The sequence below is a fragment of the Phocoena phocoena genome, chromosome 12 (assembly GCF_963924675.1).
Source record: "Phocoena phocoena chromosome 12, mPhoPho1.1, whole genome shotgun sequence".
NCBI lineage: Eukaryota > Metazoa > Chordata > Mammalia > Artiodactyla > Phocoenidae > Phocoena > Phocoena phocoena.
Window position 1 is genome coordinate 3,497,538 of NC_089230.1, and position 23,531 is coordinate 3,521,068.

Sequence of the window (23,531 nt, forward strand, 5' to 3'; positions counted from 1 at the left end):
ATAGTATATCTCTCTATTTAAGCGTTCTTTAATTTGTATTTGCTGTGTTTCTAGTTTTCACTGTATGGATCTTAAATTTATTTTGTTAAAGTTGTTTCTACATGTTTTATTCTTTATGATGCTATTGTTTTAGTTCATTTTTCAATTACTTCCTACTAGTGTTTAGAAAAATCATTGACTTTTACATATTTATTTGTATCCTGTGACCCTGCTAAATATGCTTATTTGTTCTAGTAGTTTCTTGTAGATACTTGAGGATTTTCTACCTACAAGGTTATGTGTGTTGTTTGTGAATAAAGACAGCTTTCCCTCTTCCTTTCTAATCTGTATGCTTTTACTTTTTTTCTTGAGTCATTACATTTTTTTTCTTGCGTTAGTATACTGACTGGAACCTTCAGTACAATGTTGAATAGAAGTGGTGAGAGCAGACATCTTTGCCTTGTTCCTTGTCTTAGGAAAGCATTCAGTTTTTTACCATGAACTATGGCTTTTGCTATAGGTTTTTTACAGGTGCCTTTTATCTGGTTGAGGAAATCTCCTTCTGTTTCTATATCATGAGTGGATGTTAGATTTTGTCGTGTAACTTCACCTGTATCGATTTAGGTGATTATATGATTTTTGTATCATAACTTTATTGTTATGAGTATTAATTTGCTATGTTATGTTAATTTATCTTTGGATGTTATACAAACCTTACATTCCTAGGATAAGACCCTCTTGATTGTATATTCCTTTATATATATTGTTGGGTTTAATTTGCTAATATATGTATTTTAAAATTTATTTATTTTATTTATTATTTATTTTGGCTGCGTTGGGTCTTTGTTGCTGCACGCAGGCTTTCTCTAGTTGCGGCGAGTGGGGGCTGCTCTTCATTGCAGTGCACGGGCTTCTCATTGCTGTGGCTTCCCTTGTAGTGAAACACAGGCTCTAGGCATGCGGGTTTCAGTAGTTGTGGCTTGCAGGCTCTAGAGCGCAGGATCAGTAGTTGTGGCACACGGGCTTAGTTGCTCCGCGGCATGTGGGATCTTCCCGGATCAGGGCTCGAACCCGTGTCCCTTGCATTGGCAGGCGGATTCTTAACCACTGCGCCATCAGGGAAGCCCTAATTTGCTAATATTTTATTAAGATTTTTGCTCTACATCCATGAGGCATATTTATGTTCGGTATGAGGGTAAAATAAAATGCCTCGTAACAGGAGTTGGGAAATCTTCCCTCTTGGCTTTGTGTGGGATTGGTATTATTTTCTTCTTAAATATTTTAGATAATTCACCAGTGGAACCATATGCTTTTTAAAAAAATTTATTCTCAGTAATATTGCTAACTGTTTAACTTTTCACAGGGTTGTCCTCCCGTGGGCCATTCCTTATGTACCTGCTGTGTCTGCTAATTGAGCCTTTGATATGAACACCTTTTAACCACTTATCCTCACTCAGTTAGGTATTTAACCTCGTTTCTAACTTAAATTTATGATATTTGCCCACTTTTTGCATTCATTGTTATTTTAAAATTCAAGAAAATTTAAGAAACCTTTTTGAATAATATTATACCACAAATTGAATTAATTTAAGATACTTGGATTGGGAATCTCTGCTGCTGTGGACTGAATTATGTTTCCCCAAAATTCATATGTTGAAGCCCTAATCTTTACTGGGACTGTATTTACAGTAAGGACATAATTCAGGTTAAATGAGGTTATAAGAGTGGGCCCCTAATCCCATGGGATTAGTGTCCCTATAAGAGGAGATACCAGATAACTACTGTTCTCTCTCCACCATGTGAGGGCGGCCTCTCCAGAAACCAAACTCTGATGGAACCTTGACCTTGGGCTCCCCAGTCTCTAGAACTGCGAGAAAATAAACTTCTGTATTTAAGCTGCCCAGTCTGTGATATTTTGTTATGACAGCCCAAGCTGACTAATATATTTCCTTTATGCTGTTACTTTTGGAATGTGTTTTCCTAATTGTGCTGTCATGTAACTGAATACCTGATAGGGTCTTCTGCATGGGCTTTTCAAGAATCCTGGATTGAATGCTTGTTATGGTCTGCTGGGAGTGTTACAGTAGCTAGTTTTGTGAATGCTAGTTTTCACAAACTATAACCTGTCAGGAATGTTCCACCACCTGTTGGTGTGTTCCCTCAGAATCATGTACATATTCCTCAGAACTGTTGGTGTCTTTCAGTGCTAACGTGAGCTTGGGAAAGTAGAGATTTACTTTTCCGAGTTTGAACTTCCATTAAACAAAAAATTTTTTAAACTTTAACAACAGTTGGCAGTTATGCTTTTTGTTAAACTGTATACGGGTCACGTAGTTTGGGAACTGTATTATATTCCTTTTTACTTTTAAGTGGATTAATGTTAAAAAAATCCAACTTTCAAAGGAGTATTTACTATTTTTGCATAACAAATGCCACAAATTTAGTGATTTAAAGCAATGCCCATTTATTAGCTCACGGTTCTGTGGACCAACAGCCTGGTGTTGTGTGACTTTTTTGTTTTTTTGCTTAGGGTATCACAAGGCTAAAATTAAGGTGTTCACCTTACTGAGTTCTCATCTGGAGGCTCTGGGGAAAGTTCAGCTTCCTAAACTCGATCTCGTCATTGGCAGAAGGCAGTTCCTTGTGGCAGTAGGACCAAGGCCCCCTTTCCTTGCTGGGCCCCCAGAGTTTGACTGCATTCCTTGACGCATGGCCCTCCATCTTCAAGGCGGCAATGGAGCTCTGAATCTTTCTTGTGCTTGAATCTAGAACTTCCCTTTCTGCCACCAGCAGAGAAAATTATTTGTTCTTCAAGGGTTCGTGTGATTAGGTCAGACCCAACTGGATAATCTTCCTATTTTAAGGCCAATCTACAATGTAACATAATCTAATCATGAGAGTAAAATCCATCATTTTCAGTCCTGCAAATTATGCGGGGTGTGTACACCAGAGGAAAATCTTATGAGCATCTTAGAATTGTGCCTGTCACAAAAGGGTTTTCTGTAAGTGAATATGTCTGTGATTTTGAATCTTGATGATTTGAATAAAGAGGGACTGATCAAAGTATTTACTATGCAATCCAACTGACAAAAACCTATACATACGTGTTTTACGTTTTTCTAGAATGACTTAATCTTTCTAATGAGACAGTGTATAATACAATTTCCCTCCATGATTTAAAAAATAGTATAGGGGTGGGAATGAGCATTTTCTTTTGCTATGTATGATGCAGTGCAGTATTCCTGAGAAATCTAGTCCATTTGTAAATCTGTCGTCAATATGAGTGACTTCCAAAGTGTACACCTCTTAGCTTCTACTTCCTTCTTCTGAGCTGCAGATTTATATTTCCTACTGCTTACTGGAAATCACCATATAGGTAATCTGATAGGCAACTGCATTTCAGCAGATCTCAAACCAAAACCATTTTCTTTTCCATGCATCTTTCACTAACTCCTGTATTTCCTATGACTGTCCGTTACCTAAGCTAGAAATGGTGGAGTCACCTTTGATGTATCCTACTGTTTCACTGTCTTTTTAAGTTGTCACTAGTTCGTGTTGCCTGGCCTTACCCAGGATTAAAGAGAATTTTAAAACTTTATAAGGGTGAGGATATTGTTTGTTTATTGTATATCAACCACATAGATATGCTGGCTCATAATAGGCTCTCAGTGAACACTTATTGAGTGAATAAATGAAGCTCAGTGTTTAGAACTAATCATGTCAGCCAAACTCTGTGTTCAGTTAATGTACCTTACCAGCCTTGCAGCGTGGTTATCTGTCTGACTACCCCTCTTTCTACTCCTTTCTGAAGTCCCTCAGAGTTCATTTAGAGATTTGTCTTCAGCTGACTTTACCCCCTCCGCACGCTGTGAGCTGTGCTTATAGACTTGCCCGTGGCCTCCACACCGCTCTGGCTCTCTCCAGTATCTAATTGGCTTAACCCGGGCTTTGGCATCCATCCCTGTGTGGTCCTGCCTTCCTGGAAGCTCTCGAATTAGACCTGCTTTGGTCCCTTTCTAGATGAAATGGTCTTTAGGTAAATAAAGGTTTTGTGAAGTCAAATTACATTTAAACAGTAGCATGATTAGATACCTGTAAAAATCTTAAATCTCATAATATTTCTTGATATAAAGGTGCCACTGTTTTGATGAAGGTGGATAATTATTCATTAATCACTTACTATGTGTTCAGATCTTTGCATGTATTGTGTCCTCGTGGAGTAGGTGCTGTTATTGGGCTCATCTTTCGTTTGTGAGGCCAACAAGGCTTAGCCGTTTAAGTGGCTTTTGCTTAAGGAACATGAGCCTGTGCTTCAGCGTACATCTGGTGACTCAGAACCTGGAGGACCGAGGTGTGCTGTCTCCCACAGGTTGCTGTACATTTACAGGTGAACCTGAGTTACATGGGTGAGCGTCTTAAACCCTTTGTGCTACAAGGTGTGTGCCTGAATGGCTGCCTCTGTTGTAGGCTTCTCTTTGCTGGTGGTGTTTTCTGAGTCAGGAGAAGGGTAAAGGTTGGCGTCTTAAGCCTTCCTTGTGGTTCTACTCCAAAATCATTGTTTTCCTCTATGTCTTATCACTTTGAGCAGCTGAAGTTTTTATTTGGCTTCCTCAGTTAAAGAAACTTTCATCGATATCCTCAACCAAGGGAAAACATAATTTCATTTTGGTTTAGAAATACAGCAGTGTGGGATTTGCCTTCTGATAAATGCAAATTACAAACAATGAAAACGATGTCTTCTTTGCAGCCAAGGCACCCTTCAGGCTGCTAATTCACTTGAAATGAGCAATCAATTAGGTAGGTCAAAATCCCAGCAGTATGTTCAATTAAGGTTCATTAATTGACTCCTTTTTAGGGCATAGGCAAATCTTCTTTCAGTAATAAGGTACTTGGGTAGGAAGGAATTATTTAGGTTATATAGGTAGACAGATAGAAGGCAAGAATAATGATTACAAGGCATTTAAATATTTTTTTAGCTTTATTGAGGTATTATTGACTTACACGTATCTGTAAGGTATACAACGTGATGACTTCAGATATGTATTTATTGAGAAATGATTACCACGATAAGGTTAGTTAACACCTCTATCCCCTCACATAATTACCTTTTTGTGTGTGTGTGATAACTTTTAAGATCTACTCTCAACAACTTTTACGTATATAATACGGTGTTGTTAATTACAGTCACAACACTGTATATTGGATCCCCAAAATTTATTCACTAACTCATCTTATAGTTGGACCCCGTTGACCTATATCTCCCATATCCCCGATCCGCGAGCTCTTAGCAACAACCAATACTCTCTCTTTGAGTCTGGCTTTTTTAGATTCCACATACAAATGAAATCATACAGTATTTGTCTTTCTCTGTCTTATTTAACTTAGCATAATGCCTTCAAGGTCCATCCATGTTGTCACAAAAGGCAGGATTTCTTTCCTTTTTATGGCTGAATAATATTCCTCTGTGTGTGTGTGTGTGTGTGTGTGTGTGTATGTGTGTGTGTATCACATCTTCTTTATCCATTCATCTGTTGATGGACACTTAAGGTCGTCTCCATGACTTGGCTATTATGAATAGTGCTGCAAAGAAGATGGTGGTACAGATAGATCTCTTCAAGATAGCATTTATTTCCTTCAGATATATACCCAGAAGTAGGACTGCTGGATCATATGTTAGTTCTATTTTTAATTTTTTGAGGAAACTTCACACTGTTTTCCGTAATGGCTGCACCCATTTACATTCCCACCAACAGTGCACAAGTGTTCCCTTTTCACCAACACTTTTCATCTCTTGTCATTTTGATGATAGCTATACTAACAGGTGTGAGGTGATACTTCACTGTAGTTTTCATTTCCCTGATGATTAGTGATATTTAGTACCTTTTTATGTACTCATCTACTGACCATTTGTATGTTTCCCTTGGAAAAATGACTATTCAAGTCCTTTGCTCATTTTTTAATTGGATCTGATTTTGCTATTGAGTTGTATGAATTTCTTATATATTTTGGTTATTAACCATGTATCAGAGAGTTTACAAATATTTTCTCCAATTCTGTGGGTTGCCTTTTTGTTTTGCTGATTGTTTCTGCTGTGCAGAAGCTTTTCAGTTGGATGTAGTCCCACTATTTTATTTTTGCCTTTATTGCTTGTACTTTTGGTATCATATCCAGAATAACTTTGCCAACAACGATGTTAAGAAGATTTCTTTTCCCTGTGTTCTTCTAGATGTTTTATGGTTTCAGGTCTTACATTTAAGTCTTTAATGTATATTGATGAGTTAATTTTTGTGGGTGGTGTAAGTTAGGGGTCCACTTTCATTCTGTGTGTGGTCATCCAGTTTTCCCAACCCTGTTTATTGAAGAGACTGTCTTTTCCCCATTGAGTCTTCTAGACTCCCTTGTCAAATATTAGCTGACTGTATATTTGAAGGTTTATATCTGGGCTGTCAATTCTGTTCCATTGGTCCGTGTATGTGTTTTTATGTCAGTACCATACTGTTTTGATTAGTATAACTTTGTGATAAAGTTTGAAATCAGGGATAGTGGTGTCTCTAGCTTTGCTGTTCTTTCTCAGGATTGCTTTGGCTCATTGGGAGTGGGTCCTATGAATTTGAGAGTTTTCTTTTATTTCTGTGAAAAATGACATGGCATTTGCTTTTATTTTGCTCCTTGTTTTTCCTCCTTGGTTAAAAAAGAATGATATCACTGGCTATGGGGTTTGACAGAACTCCAAAAAAGCATCTCATCTATTTGTTTTTATTATAACTTTGGAGCTATTTTAATGATATTGAAAACCATTTACATCTCTCACATTTTAACCTTTATTCATTGCATATAAAGGACTTTGCCTTTCTAAATAAAGAAGCCAAAATGGAAATTAACTTTAGAGCCCATTAAACCCTTCCTTTATTTGATAAATGGCAAGAAGGAACTGCTGTATAAATCCTTATGTTTATAAACTCACGTACACCAGCCCATTGTGGGGTAGAACTTTGACGTAAAGATTTCATATTATAGTATACACAGGAATCTGTTTCCAGAATTGGAGCTACATTATAGGTGGATTGAAGGGTGTCAGAATTAGAAAAGCATATTCAAGAAGTAAAGAAATTCTTGTTTTTCAGAAAACTTCATATAGACATTCAAACCGTTTGGATGGAAAAATAAATGTGAAAGTAGTGTAAAAGAAAGCAACGAATCTCATCTGGTCTCAGGGAGGATTGGGAACTTGAGTGGGAGCTGTGGGCTACTGAGAGGTGGGGTCCATTGCTTGGACACTTGCTTTCCGACCTAGCTGCATCTGTGATCTTGCAGGGCTGGGCACAGTTTGCAGCAGCACATCTGCACATCTGTGAAATCACGTGAGAAAAATGATGACTCATGGATTAGTTCACTAATTGATGACGGTCCCTGTGTTGGGGATTCCCAAGACTACTTCTGAGTTTGGTGATTTGCTAGGAGGACTCCAGAACACATAGTCATGCTTATGGTTAAGATTTCTTATAGCAAAAGTGCCAAATCAGCAAAGGGGAATGGTGCACAGGGTGAAGACGGGGTGGGGGGGGATCGGGCACGAGCTTTTAAGAATACTCTCCCAGGGGAGCCACACAGGACTCAGATAATTCTTCCAGCAACGACTGTGACAACACGTATGACGTGCTGTCTACTAGGGAAACTCATTAGAGACTCAGTAGTACCCAGAGTTCCTGCTGGGGGCGCCTCGCATAGGCACCCTCTGCCTGTCACTGTCCAGAATTGCAGACTCCCAGAAGGAGAGCAGGTGTTTGGCATAAATCATACTGTTTGCACAAGCAGGCTAGGCCCAGCGGCCGCTGGAAACACTCTCAGGGCCGAGTTCCCAGGTGCCAGCCTTGCAAGCAGCCTCTCAGAACAGTTTCAGGCCCGCTGTCAAGTCTCTTCTGCATGGAGCCAGGGACTGTGCTCCGTGGACAGTGGAGAATGAGACAGATCAGCTGTCCTCATGGAGCTTATAGTCTACCAGGAGAGGCTGAGGTTTAATAAGAGAACAATAGGGCTTCCCTGGTGGCGCAGTGGTTGAGAGTCCGCCTGCCGATGCAGCAGACGCGGGTTCGTGCCCCGGTCTGGGAAGATCCCACATGCCGCGGAGCAGCTGGGCCCGTGAGCCAGGGCCGCTGAGCCTGCTCGTCCAGAGCCTGTGCTCTGCAACGGGAGAGGCCACAACAGTGAGAGGCCTGCGTACCGAAAAAAAAAAAAAAAAAAAGAGAACAATAAATAAATAGGGACTTCAGCTTGGGGTGAGTGATTTGGAGTATGAGAGAATCATGGAAAGGGCAGTGAATGTAGAGTGTGTGGTCAGGGAAGTTGCCTCTGAGGAAGTTGCTTTGAAATTGGTGAGATGTCTCGCTTAGCCAGGTGAAGAGTGGGCAGACATCAGCAGAGACCACAGATGGGGAAGGGCTTGGCTCATTTGAGGAAACAGAGGAAGCATGGGGGAGAGTAGGATCTCAAATTAGACTTATTTTCAGGGCTAGCCTGTGGTTCCAGGTGGTTTCTGCTCCAAAGATTTCTTCCTGTCTTCTTATCAAAGTCTGAGGTTTAGCAGTCAGATTTCTCAGTTTATAATTTGAAGTAAAATGTGTAATATCACTCCAGACTGGGAGGTAGCACTGATCAGTAGCAATCCCGTTAAAGTATGATAAGCTCAGATGGGGAAAGTGTCAAAAACAAGAGGCAATTTGCCTTTAAGAGGTAAGCTCTTGGGCTTGTAGCTTTGTTCCAACCTTAATTAGTGCTTTTGTGGTGAAGAGAAAACGAATTCAATTACTTCTCTGTGCTCATTTTCCTTTTTTAAACTTTGAAGATTTAGGATTTATTTTTCAACCAATATTTATTGATCATTTACTATGTGCCAGATACATGATGCTCTGGGGCTTCAGTGAATTAATACATGCCACCGTTGTAGCATAGAATCATATGCAGAGAGAGCGTTGAAGTGAGGCCAGCCGTGATTAACGAAGGCTCTTAGCTGGTTTATCCTTTTGTGAGGGAAGGAGATTAAGTGGTTGGAGCAGAGGTGAAGTGAGATCAATAACCAGTAGGGAGAAGGTGTACAAAGTTTGTGTTGGGGAATAAACACAGAAGGTCATGCTTAGAAGCATATGCATGCAACCCAGGAGAACGCTTACCTGCAACTTGTGTGAACACACACACACACACACACAGACAACTTCGCAAAGCGTTGCCACTGAGCACCGTGACTGTCCGCCACTGCTTAGTATGACATGAGATATCTTGTTTTAACTTGACAGATTTTGTTATTAAGGCACGAAAATGATTACTGTACATTTAGAATATTTGCTCTTTAAGACATGTATTTTGGAATTGTCTTTCGAAGCTAATGAGAATTATTTTTGCAGTAAATTGTTATATACGCCTCTCTCCTGGACAGTTTGAGAATGTGATGACACCTCAGACTGTAAGGTGGAGTCCACTGGATTCCCCTCTCCTGAACCTCCAGATCCAGTTACAGAAGCTTTTATATCCTAAAAATTTCTGCCTGATATTGAAGTGCAATTTGGTTTCCTAAAATGTTAATTCTAGTTTTGTCCCCTGGGTTCATACATGGAAAACAAAGAACAGAAAAGAAAAACCAATCCAAATTTCTTAACCTTTTTTACTTAACAGCATTCAGATTAAGCAGTAATAGTGTCCACCAGGAATCCTGTGTTCTCCCAACTAGCATTTGTAGTCATTCCCTGACTCCTCACGTGACATGCATTTCAGCCCCCTCACAGTTCAGGTTATTCTTTGACAATTGAGCTAATATAGCACAATATTTAATAGCATGAGAGGTTTTTTTTTGGTTGTTTTTTTTTTTTTTTTTTTTTTGGTGGTATGTGGGCCTCTCACTGTTGTGGCCTCTCCCGTTGCGGAGCACAGGCTCCGGACGTGCAGGCTCAGCGGCCATGGCTCACGGGCCCAGCCGCTCCGCGACATGTGGGATCTTCCCGGACCGGGGCACGAACCCATGTCCCCTGCATCGGCAGGCGGACTCCCAACCACTGCGCCACCAGGGAAGCCTGGTTGTTTATTTTTAATCAAATGCTATCTTATGGTTGAATTACGACTTTAAGAATCTGAAAATTATTTACTTATTCTTCATGCCTGGAGTAAACATAGGGAAATTATAAAATTGAGACAATTATTGTGATCAATCAGAGAAAGCACTATTAGTAATGTATACCTTAGAATTTTAAAGTATATGGTTTCTTCTAATCTAGCCGAGATGAGCTACAGTGAGATAATGGGGCAGGAGAAGACTTGATGATAAGACCCCTAATTTGAGAGGAAAGAATTCTTTTAAGATTGAGAAGACCTGAGTTAGGGTAACATAAGGGCACTGTGGAATGGGGCTCAGGAACCACAGCTCAGGAACAGGGGTGGGCGGTGGGAGGGTGCTGGGCTCCTGCCATATGTTTTTGACTGCTTTTTAAGAAGAGAATACAGACATGTATTGGGATTTTTCTCCACAAATTAAGATAGCAGAATTAATACTTGAAAAATTGTGCTTTTTCTTATTTCTAACAACAGATCCTTTAGTACTTATAATTAATTTAGAAGTATCCCTCTGAGTGAGAAAAACAATAGTTCTTTAGCCTCTGATTTGAAAGTGATTTTCTAATTTTTTATGAATATAAAGATGGTAAGATTTCAGAAATAAAAAGTTCTTCAGCATGTAGATACCCACTTTTAGAATAATAATTTGTTATAAAGACACATTTACAGGTATATTTGAAGTGAACCTAAATGTGTATCCAGTTGGGGACAAAATCAGAGAGAAGAATATTCCAAGTGACTTTAAAATATAGTAATTTGTACATTTCTAGTGAGATATATACTAAAGGAGAAAAAAACCCCACCTTATCTGTTTACAGCACTCATACTGTTACATGTGTATTGTATGATAAAACAAATGAGTAGTTATGTAATCTAGTCCATCATTCCTGGAACTGAAACACCGCTGCCCACCAAAAGGAACCAGAGATCCTAAGGAAAATTGTCTGTATCCATATCTGGGGCAGAAAATGTACAAGCTGAACCTGAAACACCCTATCCTCGCAGATTGTAAGGAAGCCGTCAAGAGCTACTAGATTCTTGTCACAGTGACTTGGGAAGCAGCTTGCAGAGGCTCCTTCCACTGGCCAAAAGATGGGACAGTTTGAGTACCAGCAAGGAAAATAATTACAATGGAAGAAACAGATCAAATTTGTTCAAATCTATGGGTTCATAGTAGTAATATTTTTAGTTCCTCACCTACAGGAGAATGCTACTGAACCAACTCATTGTGAAAACTGGTAAATAAAGTGGAACAAATTTATCCTGTCTTATCTCAATGGACTAACCAAATACGAGATGAGGTGAAGTTTCTCTTTGTATTATTTCAGCTAGTACATGGAAAAGGCATTATAGAATTAGGAAACCACCATTTTCAAGGCATAATGAATCAATAGCTCGTAGATCATCAGTGCTGCTAATGTCACAAAGAGAGACAGCCAGATGGTGTCAACCTTTTGACAGAAGAATACAATGCCGCTTATAAAAATTGACTACTCACCTCCATGTTGAACCTCAATCTGCTGAGGTCTCTAGATCTAATTTCAGTTTTCAGGAAATGCAGAGGGAAGATGAACATGCTAAACAACACAACAGGGATACGGTCAGAAAACTCCAAACTCTAGAAAACCATAGAACAGAAGTTCTGTTTTCTTCAGTAATAAATATATGGGGAAAACAAAAAAGATAGAGGGGGAACCTATAGGATAAAGAAACTTATGAAAATACTGAACAACTATAACTGCAGCATGTAGACCTACCTGGGTCGAGGTTTGTGCAAACAACCTGGTCAAAAAATATCTAGAAAAATGGTACAGGTGAACCTATTTGCAGGGCAGGAGTAGAGAGGCAGGCATAGAGAATGGATGTGTGGATGTGGGGCGGGGGAGAGAGGGTGGGATGAACTGGTAGATTGGGATTGACATATGTGCACTGCCATGTATAAAACAGATAGCTAGGGGGAACCTGCTGTATAGCACGGGGAGCTCAGCTCGGTGCTCTGTGGTGACCTAGATGGGTGGGATGCGGGGGAGGGGTGAGAGGGACCTACAGGAGGGAGGGGATGTATGTGTACATACAGCTGATTCACTTCGTTATGCAGCAGAAGCTAACACAACATTGTAAAGCAACTCTACCCCAATTAAAAAAATATGTTGAGAATTAGAAACTCAAACACTTGGATATTTGATGGTTTTAAAAATGATTATTAATTTGTCTTTATATGTGATAATAGCATCTTATAACCTGTATGCAGGCAAAATATTGCATAGATGAGAGAATCTAGTTCTTTAGTGGAAATGAAGTATTTTAAATATATTGGTTCAAATGTTCATGTTACCTTGGAATAGACATTAGTATCTATCTGTGTGATTCACTGTGTGGATTATTGGTGGCAAATTTTTAATCACTGGATGCTAGTGTGTGCTAATGACAGCTGTGGTCTGATCCCACTGCTCTCATTGGGTTTGTTTCAAAGAAACACTAACCAAGTCTTTTATTGACATAAACAAAATGTACAGACCATGGGAAGCCATGGAAACATTAAACCAAAGTCAGACAAAAACAAAAGAAGAATGATTTCATCATCCATACGTCTGCCATTTTCCAGGAGTGTGGATAATTATTTCAGTGTCTTATATTCTGGGTTGGTCCTGTGTTGGCCCAAAGGTCCTTTGCAAAATTGCATGTTAATAGGAAGTAAATATGGATAAAATATTAGAAAAAAGTGCTTTTGTTGGCTGAGAAAGTTGAGCATACTTTAAACGATAAAACAAAAAATGGACATTTTAGAAAGTTTGGAGTTGTAATGCTAAAGAAATGAAAAGTTACAAACCTGTGATTTGATTCTGCGGAAAATCCAAGAATTGGCTTTCATACAGGTGAAAAATGACTTTTTGGTACTATCGATACTAGTAAATGTACTCAGCAAAAATGCTGTATGTGGATTAGCTCATTGAATTATTATGACACTGTGAGATAGATTGTTCTCATTCCTATTCAAATCCCATTCCCATACAAATAAGAAGCCAGGCTGAGAGAGTTTAGGTGCTTTGGCCCGGCTCAGGCCCAGGTGAATAGGTGAAATGAGGAAACTAACTTTTGCTTTTTATCACTTTTAATCACCAAGACATAATGACTCCCCCTGCCATTCTCATGTTGAAGGCGGTAGTTATTTTCATGAAATGTGAATGGTAACTTGGGGAGAAAAATTGTAATTAGGTATTTTGAGACACTTGAGATATCAAGCTATGTAATAACATTTGCACTCTAAAAGGATTTTACAACCAAAATGGTCTATTTTCCATCCCATTCTCTCCTACATACTTAAATCCAGGATTTGATTAATTTCTTTAGAAGTTTACTTAGACATCACAGCTCATTTACGACTCAATTGATCTTTAAAAAATATTTTGAGTAATTTATACAAAATAAGTGTCAAGGAGCGGGGAGTTAAGCTTCACCTTCTTGAGGGCAGAGTATCTGCATAAATTATTTGGAATTCTTCTGTATGGAAGATTTGTCTACTCTCCTCTGTTTGCTCATTTATTCAGTCATTTATTTATATCAGTATGAACTCATGGATTCTCTTAGTCCATTCAGGCTGCTGTAACAAAATACCACAGACTGGGTGGCTTACAAACGACAGAAATCTATTTTTCACAGTTCTGGAGGCTGGGAAGTCCAAGGCCATGGTGCACCTTGGTTGAGTGAGGACCCTCTTCTGAATCACAGAGTTTCTGTTCTCGCATGGTGGAAAGGGGCTTGGGATCTCTTCGGATCCACTTCTATAAGGCACTAATGCCATGCATGAGGGTTCCACCCTTTGCCTCTCACACCTGGCGACCAGTGATCTTTTTACTATCTTTTTCTATAATTTTGCCTTTTCCAGAACGTTGCATAATTAGAATTATACAACATGCAGCCTTTTCAGACTAGCTCTTTGTACTTGGTAATATGCACTTAAGCCTAACCCATGTCTTTTCATGGCTTGCTAGCTCATTTCTCCTCGTTGCTAAATAATATTTAATTATATGGTTATGGCACAACTGATGTATCCAACTTGCCTTTTTTAAACCTTTTTAATTTTTTTAAATTTTATTTATTTAAAAAATTTAATTGGGGTATAGTTGATTTACAATGTTGTATTGGTTTCTGTTGTACAGCAAAGTGAATCAGTTATACATACACATATATCCACTCTTTTTTAGATTCTTTTCCCATATAGGTCATTACAGAGTATTGAGTAGAGTTCCCTGTGCTCTACAGCAGGTTCTTATTAGTTATCTATTTTCTGTATAGTAGTGTAGTGTGTATATGTCAATCCCAGTCTCTCAATTTATCCCTCCCCCCCTTTCCCCCCTGGTAACCACTTTTGCAGGACATCTTAGGTATTTCCAATTTTGGTTGATTATCAGTAAAGCTCCTCTAAACATTCACATGCAGGTTTTGTGTGGGTTAATCAGTTGGGTAAATACTTGGTAGTGTGACTGCTGGATCATATGGTAAGATTATATTTAGCTTGGTAAGAGACTGCCCGTCTTCCAAAGTGACCACCATTTTGCATTCTTACCAGCACTGAAGGAGAATTTTTGTTACTCCTCATTCTTGATGAAACTGATAGTAGGTTTTTTGGATTTTAACCATTCTCATAGGTATGTAGTGGAATCTCATTTTTGTTTAACTTCAACTCACAAATGATCATCTTTGCATATTCTTGTTTGCCATATCTATATCTTCTTTTGCAAAGTGTCTATTCAGCTCTTTGACTCATTTTTAATTGCGTTTTTTTCTTGTTGAGTTTTTTTTTTTTTTTTTTTTTTTTTGCGGTACGCGGGCCTCTCACTGCTGTGGCCTCTCCCGCTGCGGAGCACAGGCTCCAGACGCGCAGGCTCAGCGGCCATGGCTCACGGGCCCAGCCGCTCCGCGGCATGTGGGATCTTCCCGGACCGGGGCACGAACCCGCGTCCCCTGTATCGGCAGGCGGACTCTCAACCACTGCGCCACCTGGGAAGCCCTCTTGTTGAGTTTTTAAGCATTCTTTGTATATTTTAGATACGGTTCCTTTATCTGATATGTAATTTGGCAAATAGGACTTGTATAATATGCACTAAGATGAAATGAAATGACAGTAAGTCAATTATGCCTTTATATTTTCAGCCTGGGTTTCTGGAAAAAACGGAGAGCAATAGTAACAGAAAACAGAAAGTTGAGAGTTAAAATCACTTTGGGAATAAGTGGGAAGGAGATGACTCATGTAGTTTTGAGTCAAGATGGAGCTTGAGGTGATGGAAGAATTTCCAAACTAGAGATTAAAAATATAATAAGATTTTGCTGTCATCATCATAGATTATTGTAGAGAAAGCAGAAGTAAAGAGCAAATAGAAGTTAGGGTAAGAACCATACTGTGTCACAAAAGTGATAGAAGGAAGTTTTAAGAAGGAATCAAACGTTGAATATGTACCACTATGACGGACATAATGAAAGTATGAAAATTGCTTTGTCTTCTTGAGGTCAAGTCAGCTGTCAGCTTACTTCTATATTCTGTGCCTTTTGTATCTGGGGACCCGAACTTGCTTTGTCAAGAGAGCTCTCTCTCTTACTTTAATGAGTCTCTTATCTTTAGCACCTTGTAGAATTTCTCAAATTGAATTTTACGTCCCTGAGGCTCTTTTGCAGGGTGAACATGGGCTGGATCTTGTTTTTTTTTTTTTTTTTTTTTTTTTTATCTAATACAACTACATAATTATATATATTATATATATATGAGAGATCTGTATATCTATATAGTTTAAATTGATTTTTTAAATACTGAATTCATTGAAATAAATCAGTTGCCTTCTCAATAATACCAGTCTGTTGTAGGATCATACAGTTGTGACTTTAGTCCCCAGCAGAATTAATTAATATGTATAAATTCTGTGCCTTGTCTGTGCTAGAAACATGCGGCCTATTCCCTGAAGTCATAAAGATATACATGCTTTTTCTCCATCTAAAAGTACAATTTTCCATTGTCTTTTTCACCTAACCATCCTTAAGGATGGTAATTTATTGAATAATTCACAGAGAGTGTACGGTAGTACAAATAATTACAATCACCGAGTAATAATTATTGATAGCCTATTTGTGATTTTGAGTTGTTTAGTGAAATGGCATACCAACGTGAAGCATCAATTTGAAAACATGTAATTTTATATTTTTTTAAGTGAAGATATGTAAAAGTTCTTTGCTTGAAAATTCTGTGTATATTCAGCCGTTATTATTAGACTATGAAAATGATTCCAGTGAAACTGACTACATATATTGAATATCAGTGAAAAAATGTCGAGTATTTTGAACTGAACATTAGTTTTATCATTGGATTTAGTGACCCTGAGAAAAAGAATTTGTGTTGTAAACAGTAAAAGATAAGAACTTATTCATTAAGCATGTTTTTTAGCACCTAAACTGTACCAGTGCTTTATTCTCCCATTTGATACTGTTGCTAGAGTTTCACTTACCTTAAGTCTTAAATCTATGATAATTACTTACAAAAAAGTGGAAGCACTTTGCAAGGCTTAACCGAACAGCAGTGGACTACAGCATCAGTTCAAATATGACACTGAAATTTACTGTTGCAAAACAGCTGTGTAACATGATGCAATAGCTATAGTTTAAGATTGCTAAAGTTCTAACTTTACTTTTTCCCCCCTACTTTTTCATAGTGGTAAAATATAAATAACACACAATTTGCCATTTTAACCATATCAAGGATATAAGCCAATGGCACTAATTATACTCACTATGTGTGCAACCATCACTCCTGTCTACTTCTCAAACTTTGTCTTTACCCAAAGCAGAAATTCTGTACCCGTTAAGCAAATAACTCCTCATTCTCCTCTCCCTCGGCCGCTGGATGCCCCTAGTCTACTTTGTCTCTATGAATTTACCTGTTCTAGATATTTCATATAAGTGGAATCATATAATGTTTGCCCGTTGTGTCTAGCTTATTTTATTTACTAGATCATTCTTAAGGTTCCTCCATGTTGTAACAGAACTTCATTCCTTCTTATGGATGAATAATAGTCCCTTGTATGTATGTACGTCTTTTAAAAATATTTCTATGCTAAATCAATCTGCATAAATGTCATTTTTCTATATCTTTGATGTAAATGAAGATTTCGTATTGATTAATTTTATTCTTTTCAATTCTTTTACAGGTTTGACAGATGAAAAAGTGAAGGCATATCTTTCTCTTCACCCCCAGGTGTTAGATGAATTTGTATCTGAAAGTGTTAGCGCAGAGACTGTAGAAAAATGGCTGAAGAGGAAAAACAACAAACCAGAAGGTAAGATCTCATTTAGATTGAATGTGGATTATTTTCTATTTCATAGTGACAAAAAAGGTATTTAATACATGCTAGAAAGTAAAATATTAGTAGTTTAATTCTGTAAGAATTTTATTCTGTTTAAAAAGATAACTTAAAATAAGTTAGAATGAGGGGAAACAAATACAAAAGGATGATCTTTAAGAAAATGCCTGGCGAAGAACTGAAAATTTATTTAGATATGACCACATTGAAAAATGCAAAAGTCAATATTAGACTTGATTTTATTTCATGGTTATTATTGATTATAAAAATATTCTTTATATATTTCAAAAATAGAGTTATATTATTATATTTTGCAAAATGAATTATTCAAACAATTTTTGTATGTGCACAGTAGGAAAAGAACTCTTGACTTGCATTAGACATTTTATTTACACTCATAAACTTAAGATGTGGTTATATTTATGGAAAAAAGAAAGGTGGACTCAAAAGGAATGTGAAATCAAATAAATTTCCCCCAAAACTGAATCTATGTTAATATATTGGATTTGGTTATTCTGGTATAATTTTAATTTTGGATTTAAATGAATTTATATTTGGCCAATCATGACTTCTCATTTCTATGAATGTTGCTTTTATAGTGGAAATTAAAATTTATATATGATTCTAACTACATGGAGAAGTTTTATATTAAAAAAACCAAAATATTTACTATTTTTCTGGAAATTTTTTTTGTGTAAAAAAATGCTACATTTAAAGTTCAAAAATGACCATTATGAAAATATTACGCTGTAAGACCTATGCTAATAACGTGCTGCCTGGAGCTGATTTTCCTCACTCCACCGATGAAAGTTTCTATAATTTTCTTACATAATTTTTATAATAAAAAAGAGGTGGCTGTTTTTAAAAAGAGAGTTTTTGGTATTGAAACACAAAGTTGTTTTTAAAGTGTCCATGGGTAGGTGTGAATGTGTATGCATGTATGTGTGGATTGAGAGGGAGGGAAAAAGGGAGAGAGGGAGAGAGAGAGAGAGAGAGAGAGAGAGAGAGAGATACCTAAATCAGAGACGCATATTCTTTTCAAAAGGATCGTGGCATTAATAGTAAGAACAAAGCTTGACATGGCATGTTTCATCTATTACAAACCTTACACATTTCGAAACAGTTCTAGATGTCTGAAACTTTCAGAAGTGTGACTGAGTTGTACTTAAGGCAACCTGCTGTGTAATGGTGGACGGTAATATAATGCAAACATATATGCTGCCAACATTGTTAATCAACTACACTCCCGTATAAAATGGAAAGTTAAAAATATATATGATGTCTCTGAGATATGAAATTGAGCGTAGGTCTTAGAAAATGAAAAGAATTGCATGCTGATTTAGTGTTACATAGTTAACTTTTAAAATTTTATAAATATTTGAATGTCATTCCACATCTCCCGAATCTGTTTTCTATATTAGTTAACCAAATAATACTTTAAACCTCTTAATACATATACTCAAGAGTTAAATGATTATTAAGAATAGCAATGCGTAACTGAAACAATACTCAGTTATGCTGGAAGAAAAACTTGTCCTTATAAGGAGATGATTTTGACAGTGACCCTGTGCCGGGCTAGAGACTGTTGATGCCACCGAGAATGTGAATGAATCGTCCACTCGGGGCTCACTGTCTAGTGGTGGGGAAAGGCATAGAAGTAACCACAGCACAGAATGCATCAGCAGTAAAAAAGGATGCAAGCAGTTTGCAGTAGAAGGGCATTAAAAGGGATCTTTAATTCTACTGCTGCGGTCCAGTAAGACCCTTTTTACCTCCTCTTCCAAGGAGTTTATCACAAAAATGTATCACATTACATCTGCTTTATATCCAGTGAGCTTCTGTAGCATGGCCCCTGCAGACAGTTTAAAGGCAAGGTTTAGCACTAAACTTGTGTGAGTAGCATGGAAAAAGCATTGCCCAGTGTTCTTTGCGATGTAGAAAGCCAGTTAAATATGTTTATTTCATTTATATAGTCATGGATTAAAGTAGTGGTTCTTTGAACCATCTCCTTTCTTTTCCCTCACCCCGCCCTTCTCATTATTATCCCTTCATTGAAAATGTCTTGAGGAAGAAAATTTTTGTCAGGAGGATTTTTTTTTTTTTTTTTTTTTGCGGTACGCGGGCCTGTCACTGTTGTGGCCTCTCCCGTTGCGGAGCACAGGCTCCGGACGCGCAGGCTCAGCAGCCATGGCTCACGGGCCCAGCCATTCCGCGGCATGTGGGATCTTCCCGGACCGGGGCACGAACCCGTGTCCCCTTCATTGGCAGGCGGACTCTCAACCACTGCACCACCAGGGAAGCCCAAGGTCAGGAGGATTTTTAGGGAGTGTTTCTATTTCCAATGTGTGGACCCAGGAACAGAAAGTGTGACAGCTAGAAGTTCTTGGAGAATATTTCGTTGAAAATGAGAAAAACCGATCCAAATTATTTCATTTTGTGTCAGTTTAGTCAAAGAAAATGAAGTAAGGAAAACTGCCGGAATAAGTAATTTGCACAACACTTTGTACATTATAAGTACTCAATAAATATTAATTTAATTTATTTTTTTAAACACTGATAAATCGGCCTCGTATGGAAATGATCTACATTATGGGGACAGAAAATCGTGTAAAGGCGTATTCTGCTTAGAGAAAGATCCTATATGAAAATTCAAATTTTTAAACAAATGAATAAAGGGGTGATTATTTAAATTACAAAATTATATTTGCCTTTAAAATGGTCAGCTTTCAGACTGCTTGCACGTGTTTCTTAATGATGACTGTGCTATCCAAAAAGCTAGTTTTTCTTCAATCATTTAGCATTTTATTCAGCACCTACTGTTTGCTTGGTGCTCAGAAGGCAAAACTTAAAAAATAGAGAACGCACAACATTTTATTTAAACTATGGTAATATTTATAACGGACTAATATTGCGTGACCATAGAGCAGTTGTAATTTTCAAGACAGCTCACATATATTGACCCTTTACATCTGGTTGAATTAATGAAGGTTAAGTAAGCTCATGTTCATTTGGCAGATGTTGGAACTGTGCAAGGGAAGCTAAAGGGTCACTAACGGTCCAGTGTTTATCACAGGAATGTGTCTCATTACATCTGCTTTATATTCAGTGAGATTCTGTAGCATGGCCCCTGCAGACTGTTTAAAGGCAAGGGTTAGCACTAAACTTATGTGAGTGGCATGGAAAAAGCATTGCCCAGTCTATCACGTGTACCTGTAAATGTCAAGTAATTAACAATGAAAATGTTAGTGCTGTCAGCTGCCTTCAATGTTTACAAGAATGGTTTCTTTTTTTACCCAAAGAATATAGTTACATTTTTTCACCTCTCCATGATTCTGGAGATGGGATTTAATTTTCATTCAGATAAAACTGTTAGATATTTCATACTGAGAATTAGTGGGATTTAATTTATGCCCCCCAAACCTATTATATACAACCTAATATGTGGATTAAGTAGCATTTGCCCTACTTGGTATGTAACATACAGTTTCTATGCTAGTGTATATAATGTAGCAGGATATTAAGTTAACAGAGCATGAATTTGCCAAAGCACACAATGTTAGAAGACTTCAGTTAGTAAGACGAAGCAGTGATGTGTTAACTATTAGGACATACCAGGAATAAGAAAAAACACATAATTGAAATAGTTTACTTGGAACTTCATTTGGGGCACTTTCTCTCTTTTCCTTAAAATTACGTTGTCTCAAATGCTGAAATTACATTTTCACGTAGAACTTTCATATTCTTTTTCATAGTGGAAAACAGAAAATGTGTTGAGTATTGCCTGCCTTAATCTAAATTACAAATAAACGTGAGTTCACCATGTGGTAACTAGAAGGGGGATAAAGTTAATATTAATTCATTTGTAAAGAGTTACTTGATGTATTTCGTTAATTCTGTTAATTGTACATATTACTGTTAAAGGTGTATCTTTAATATATTCTTTTTGAGAGTGTTTGGGCTCCTTAGCAATCCAATCAGGTTGATTGGGATTTTGATAATTTCAAAAGATTAAGTCAGGGCTTCCCTGGTGGCACAGTGGTTGAGAGTCCGCCTGCCGATGCAGGGGACACGGGTTCGTGCCCTGGTCCGGGAGGATCCCACATGCCGTGGAGCAACTAGGCCCGTGAGCCATGGCTGCTGAGCCTGCGAGTCCAGAGCCTGTGCTCCGCAATGGGAGGGGCCACAGCAGTGAGAGGTCCGCGCACCGCAAAAAAAAAAAAAAAAAAGATTAAGTCAGATCATCACAAATATTTTTAGTGATTATGAAACTAATTCAAATAAATTTAATAGCTTTGTTATAGACTAGATTGATTTCTGAAGCAATTTTTATATTATCTGTAAAGATCCTATCGGTGGTAGCTATTATTCTTTCATTCAACATTGTTACTACGTTTCCTAAATAAAAGTTTTGTTTGCAAGGGATTCTAACTAATGAAAATGTTATGAGCTAATGGAGTTTTGAAAATACTTTGTTTTTGTTTCTTTTTATAAAAATTGTATTTGTTGGGCTTCCCTGGTGGCGCAGTGGTTGAGAGTCTGCCTGCCAATGCAGGGGATGCGGGTTCGTGCCCCGGTCCAGGAAGATCCCGCATGCCGCGGAGCGGCTGGGCCTGTGAGCCATGGCTGCTGAGCCTGTGCGTCCGGAGCCTGTGCTCCGCAACGGGAGAGGCCACAACAGTGAGAGGCCCGCGTACCGCAAAAAAAAAAAAAAAAAAAAAAAAATTGTATTTGTTAATTGCACATATTATAGATAAAGATGTGTAATAGAAGTCATTGCATCTATTTAATATAATTTTTTCGGCATTTAAAATTTCATTTCATATAACACAGATTTTTAAAAATAAAAAGCCTGTGAAAGATAAGTGATATAACCATTTCTGTGTGTGTATGTGTGTGTGTGTGTGTGTGTGTGTTTTAATCTACCCCTTAAAAGCTTCCTGAGGATTTAACATTGGTCTGGATTATTTGACCAAAGGTTGAATAATCATTTTTAGAAACATTCATTTGAGTGGTGAGTTGTAGCTGGAATGTGACCAGGTACTACTCATTTCTCTAGCTACTTATTCAGCATGCCAGTTGACAAAGATCTGTGTAGTACCTACTATGGGAGTGTAGTTGGAAAACCAGGAATATAAATTTGATTCCCTCAAGGTCACTTTCTGATAGAGGAAAACAGATAATAAACACATAAGCTAAGAATAAGATTTATTTCAGTATTTGTTGACTGTGTATATTTGAAATCATCTAGCATAAGGTCTAGCAAATAGAAATTTTTAGGAGAATTAGATTTGTTTGAGATTTTAAAATCCACATTGTTTGCTTTTGGATAGACAGAGCCTATGTTTTATATTAAGCATGTGTGCCTGTCCATCTGTCCTGTCCTGGGCTCTTTGTAAGTCACAGGAGCACTGTTTCTCTGTTTACTGCCCTTAAGGGACTCATAATCTTGTGGTGTGGAAAGAAGATATGAAACTATGAGAGTACAGCAACTGAGGGTGTATAATCAAGTGTTAAATTGTGTGGTATAGTTTATCAAGGCAACCCTTGTGAGAATTGGGGTCATTAAGAGGTATGAAAATTGAGAAGGCTTTTTGTAGGAATTGGTTTTTGATTTAGGCAACTTGTTCCCCAGATCACCGCCAACATCACTTGGGGACCAGTTAGGAATGCCATAGGTTGGGTCTTAGCCCAGACCTCCTGAATCAGAAACTCCTGTGGTTGGACCAGCAATCTGTGTTTTAACAAGCGCCCGCCGCGGCCCTGGCTCCGGCCCGGGCCCCATCCCCAGCCCCCAGCCCCGGCCCCAGGTCCCCGGTATCTGATGCAAGCTAACACTTGAGAACCACAGCCTTGGGCACTGGGGTGGGGGCCTGTGGAGGGGTAAGTGTGGTGCTGCTGGCAAGCAACGGGAGAAAAGGCAGGGCTGCAGGACTTGCTGGGATTTCCTTCTGGGAGAGGCTGAAGAGGGAGGATTTGTCACAAAATTCTGGGTAGAAGCAAGTTGATAGAAAGCAGTAGGGTGGTCGAAAGCAAGTTGGCTGAAACAGCTCAAATAGAAGTTTGGTTAAAGAGAATACGTTCAGTCACTCTTCTTTTCTTTTTAAAAAA

At 38.2% G+C, this 23,531-nt stretch overlaps 1 protein-coding gene across 1 annotated transcript in view; it reads left to right on the plus strand.

The window, feature by feature from the left end:
• PDE10A (phosphodiesterase 10A) overlaps nucleotides 1–23,531 on the plus strand; it is a 303,551-nt gene that overhangs the window by 112,930 nt on the left and 167,090 nt on the right. The window contains 1 exon segment of the mRNA XM_065889206.1: nucleotides 17,271–17,399. Coding sequence (XP_065745278.1) covers nucleotides 17,271–17,399 — 129 coding nt within the window.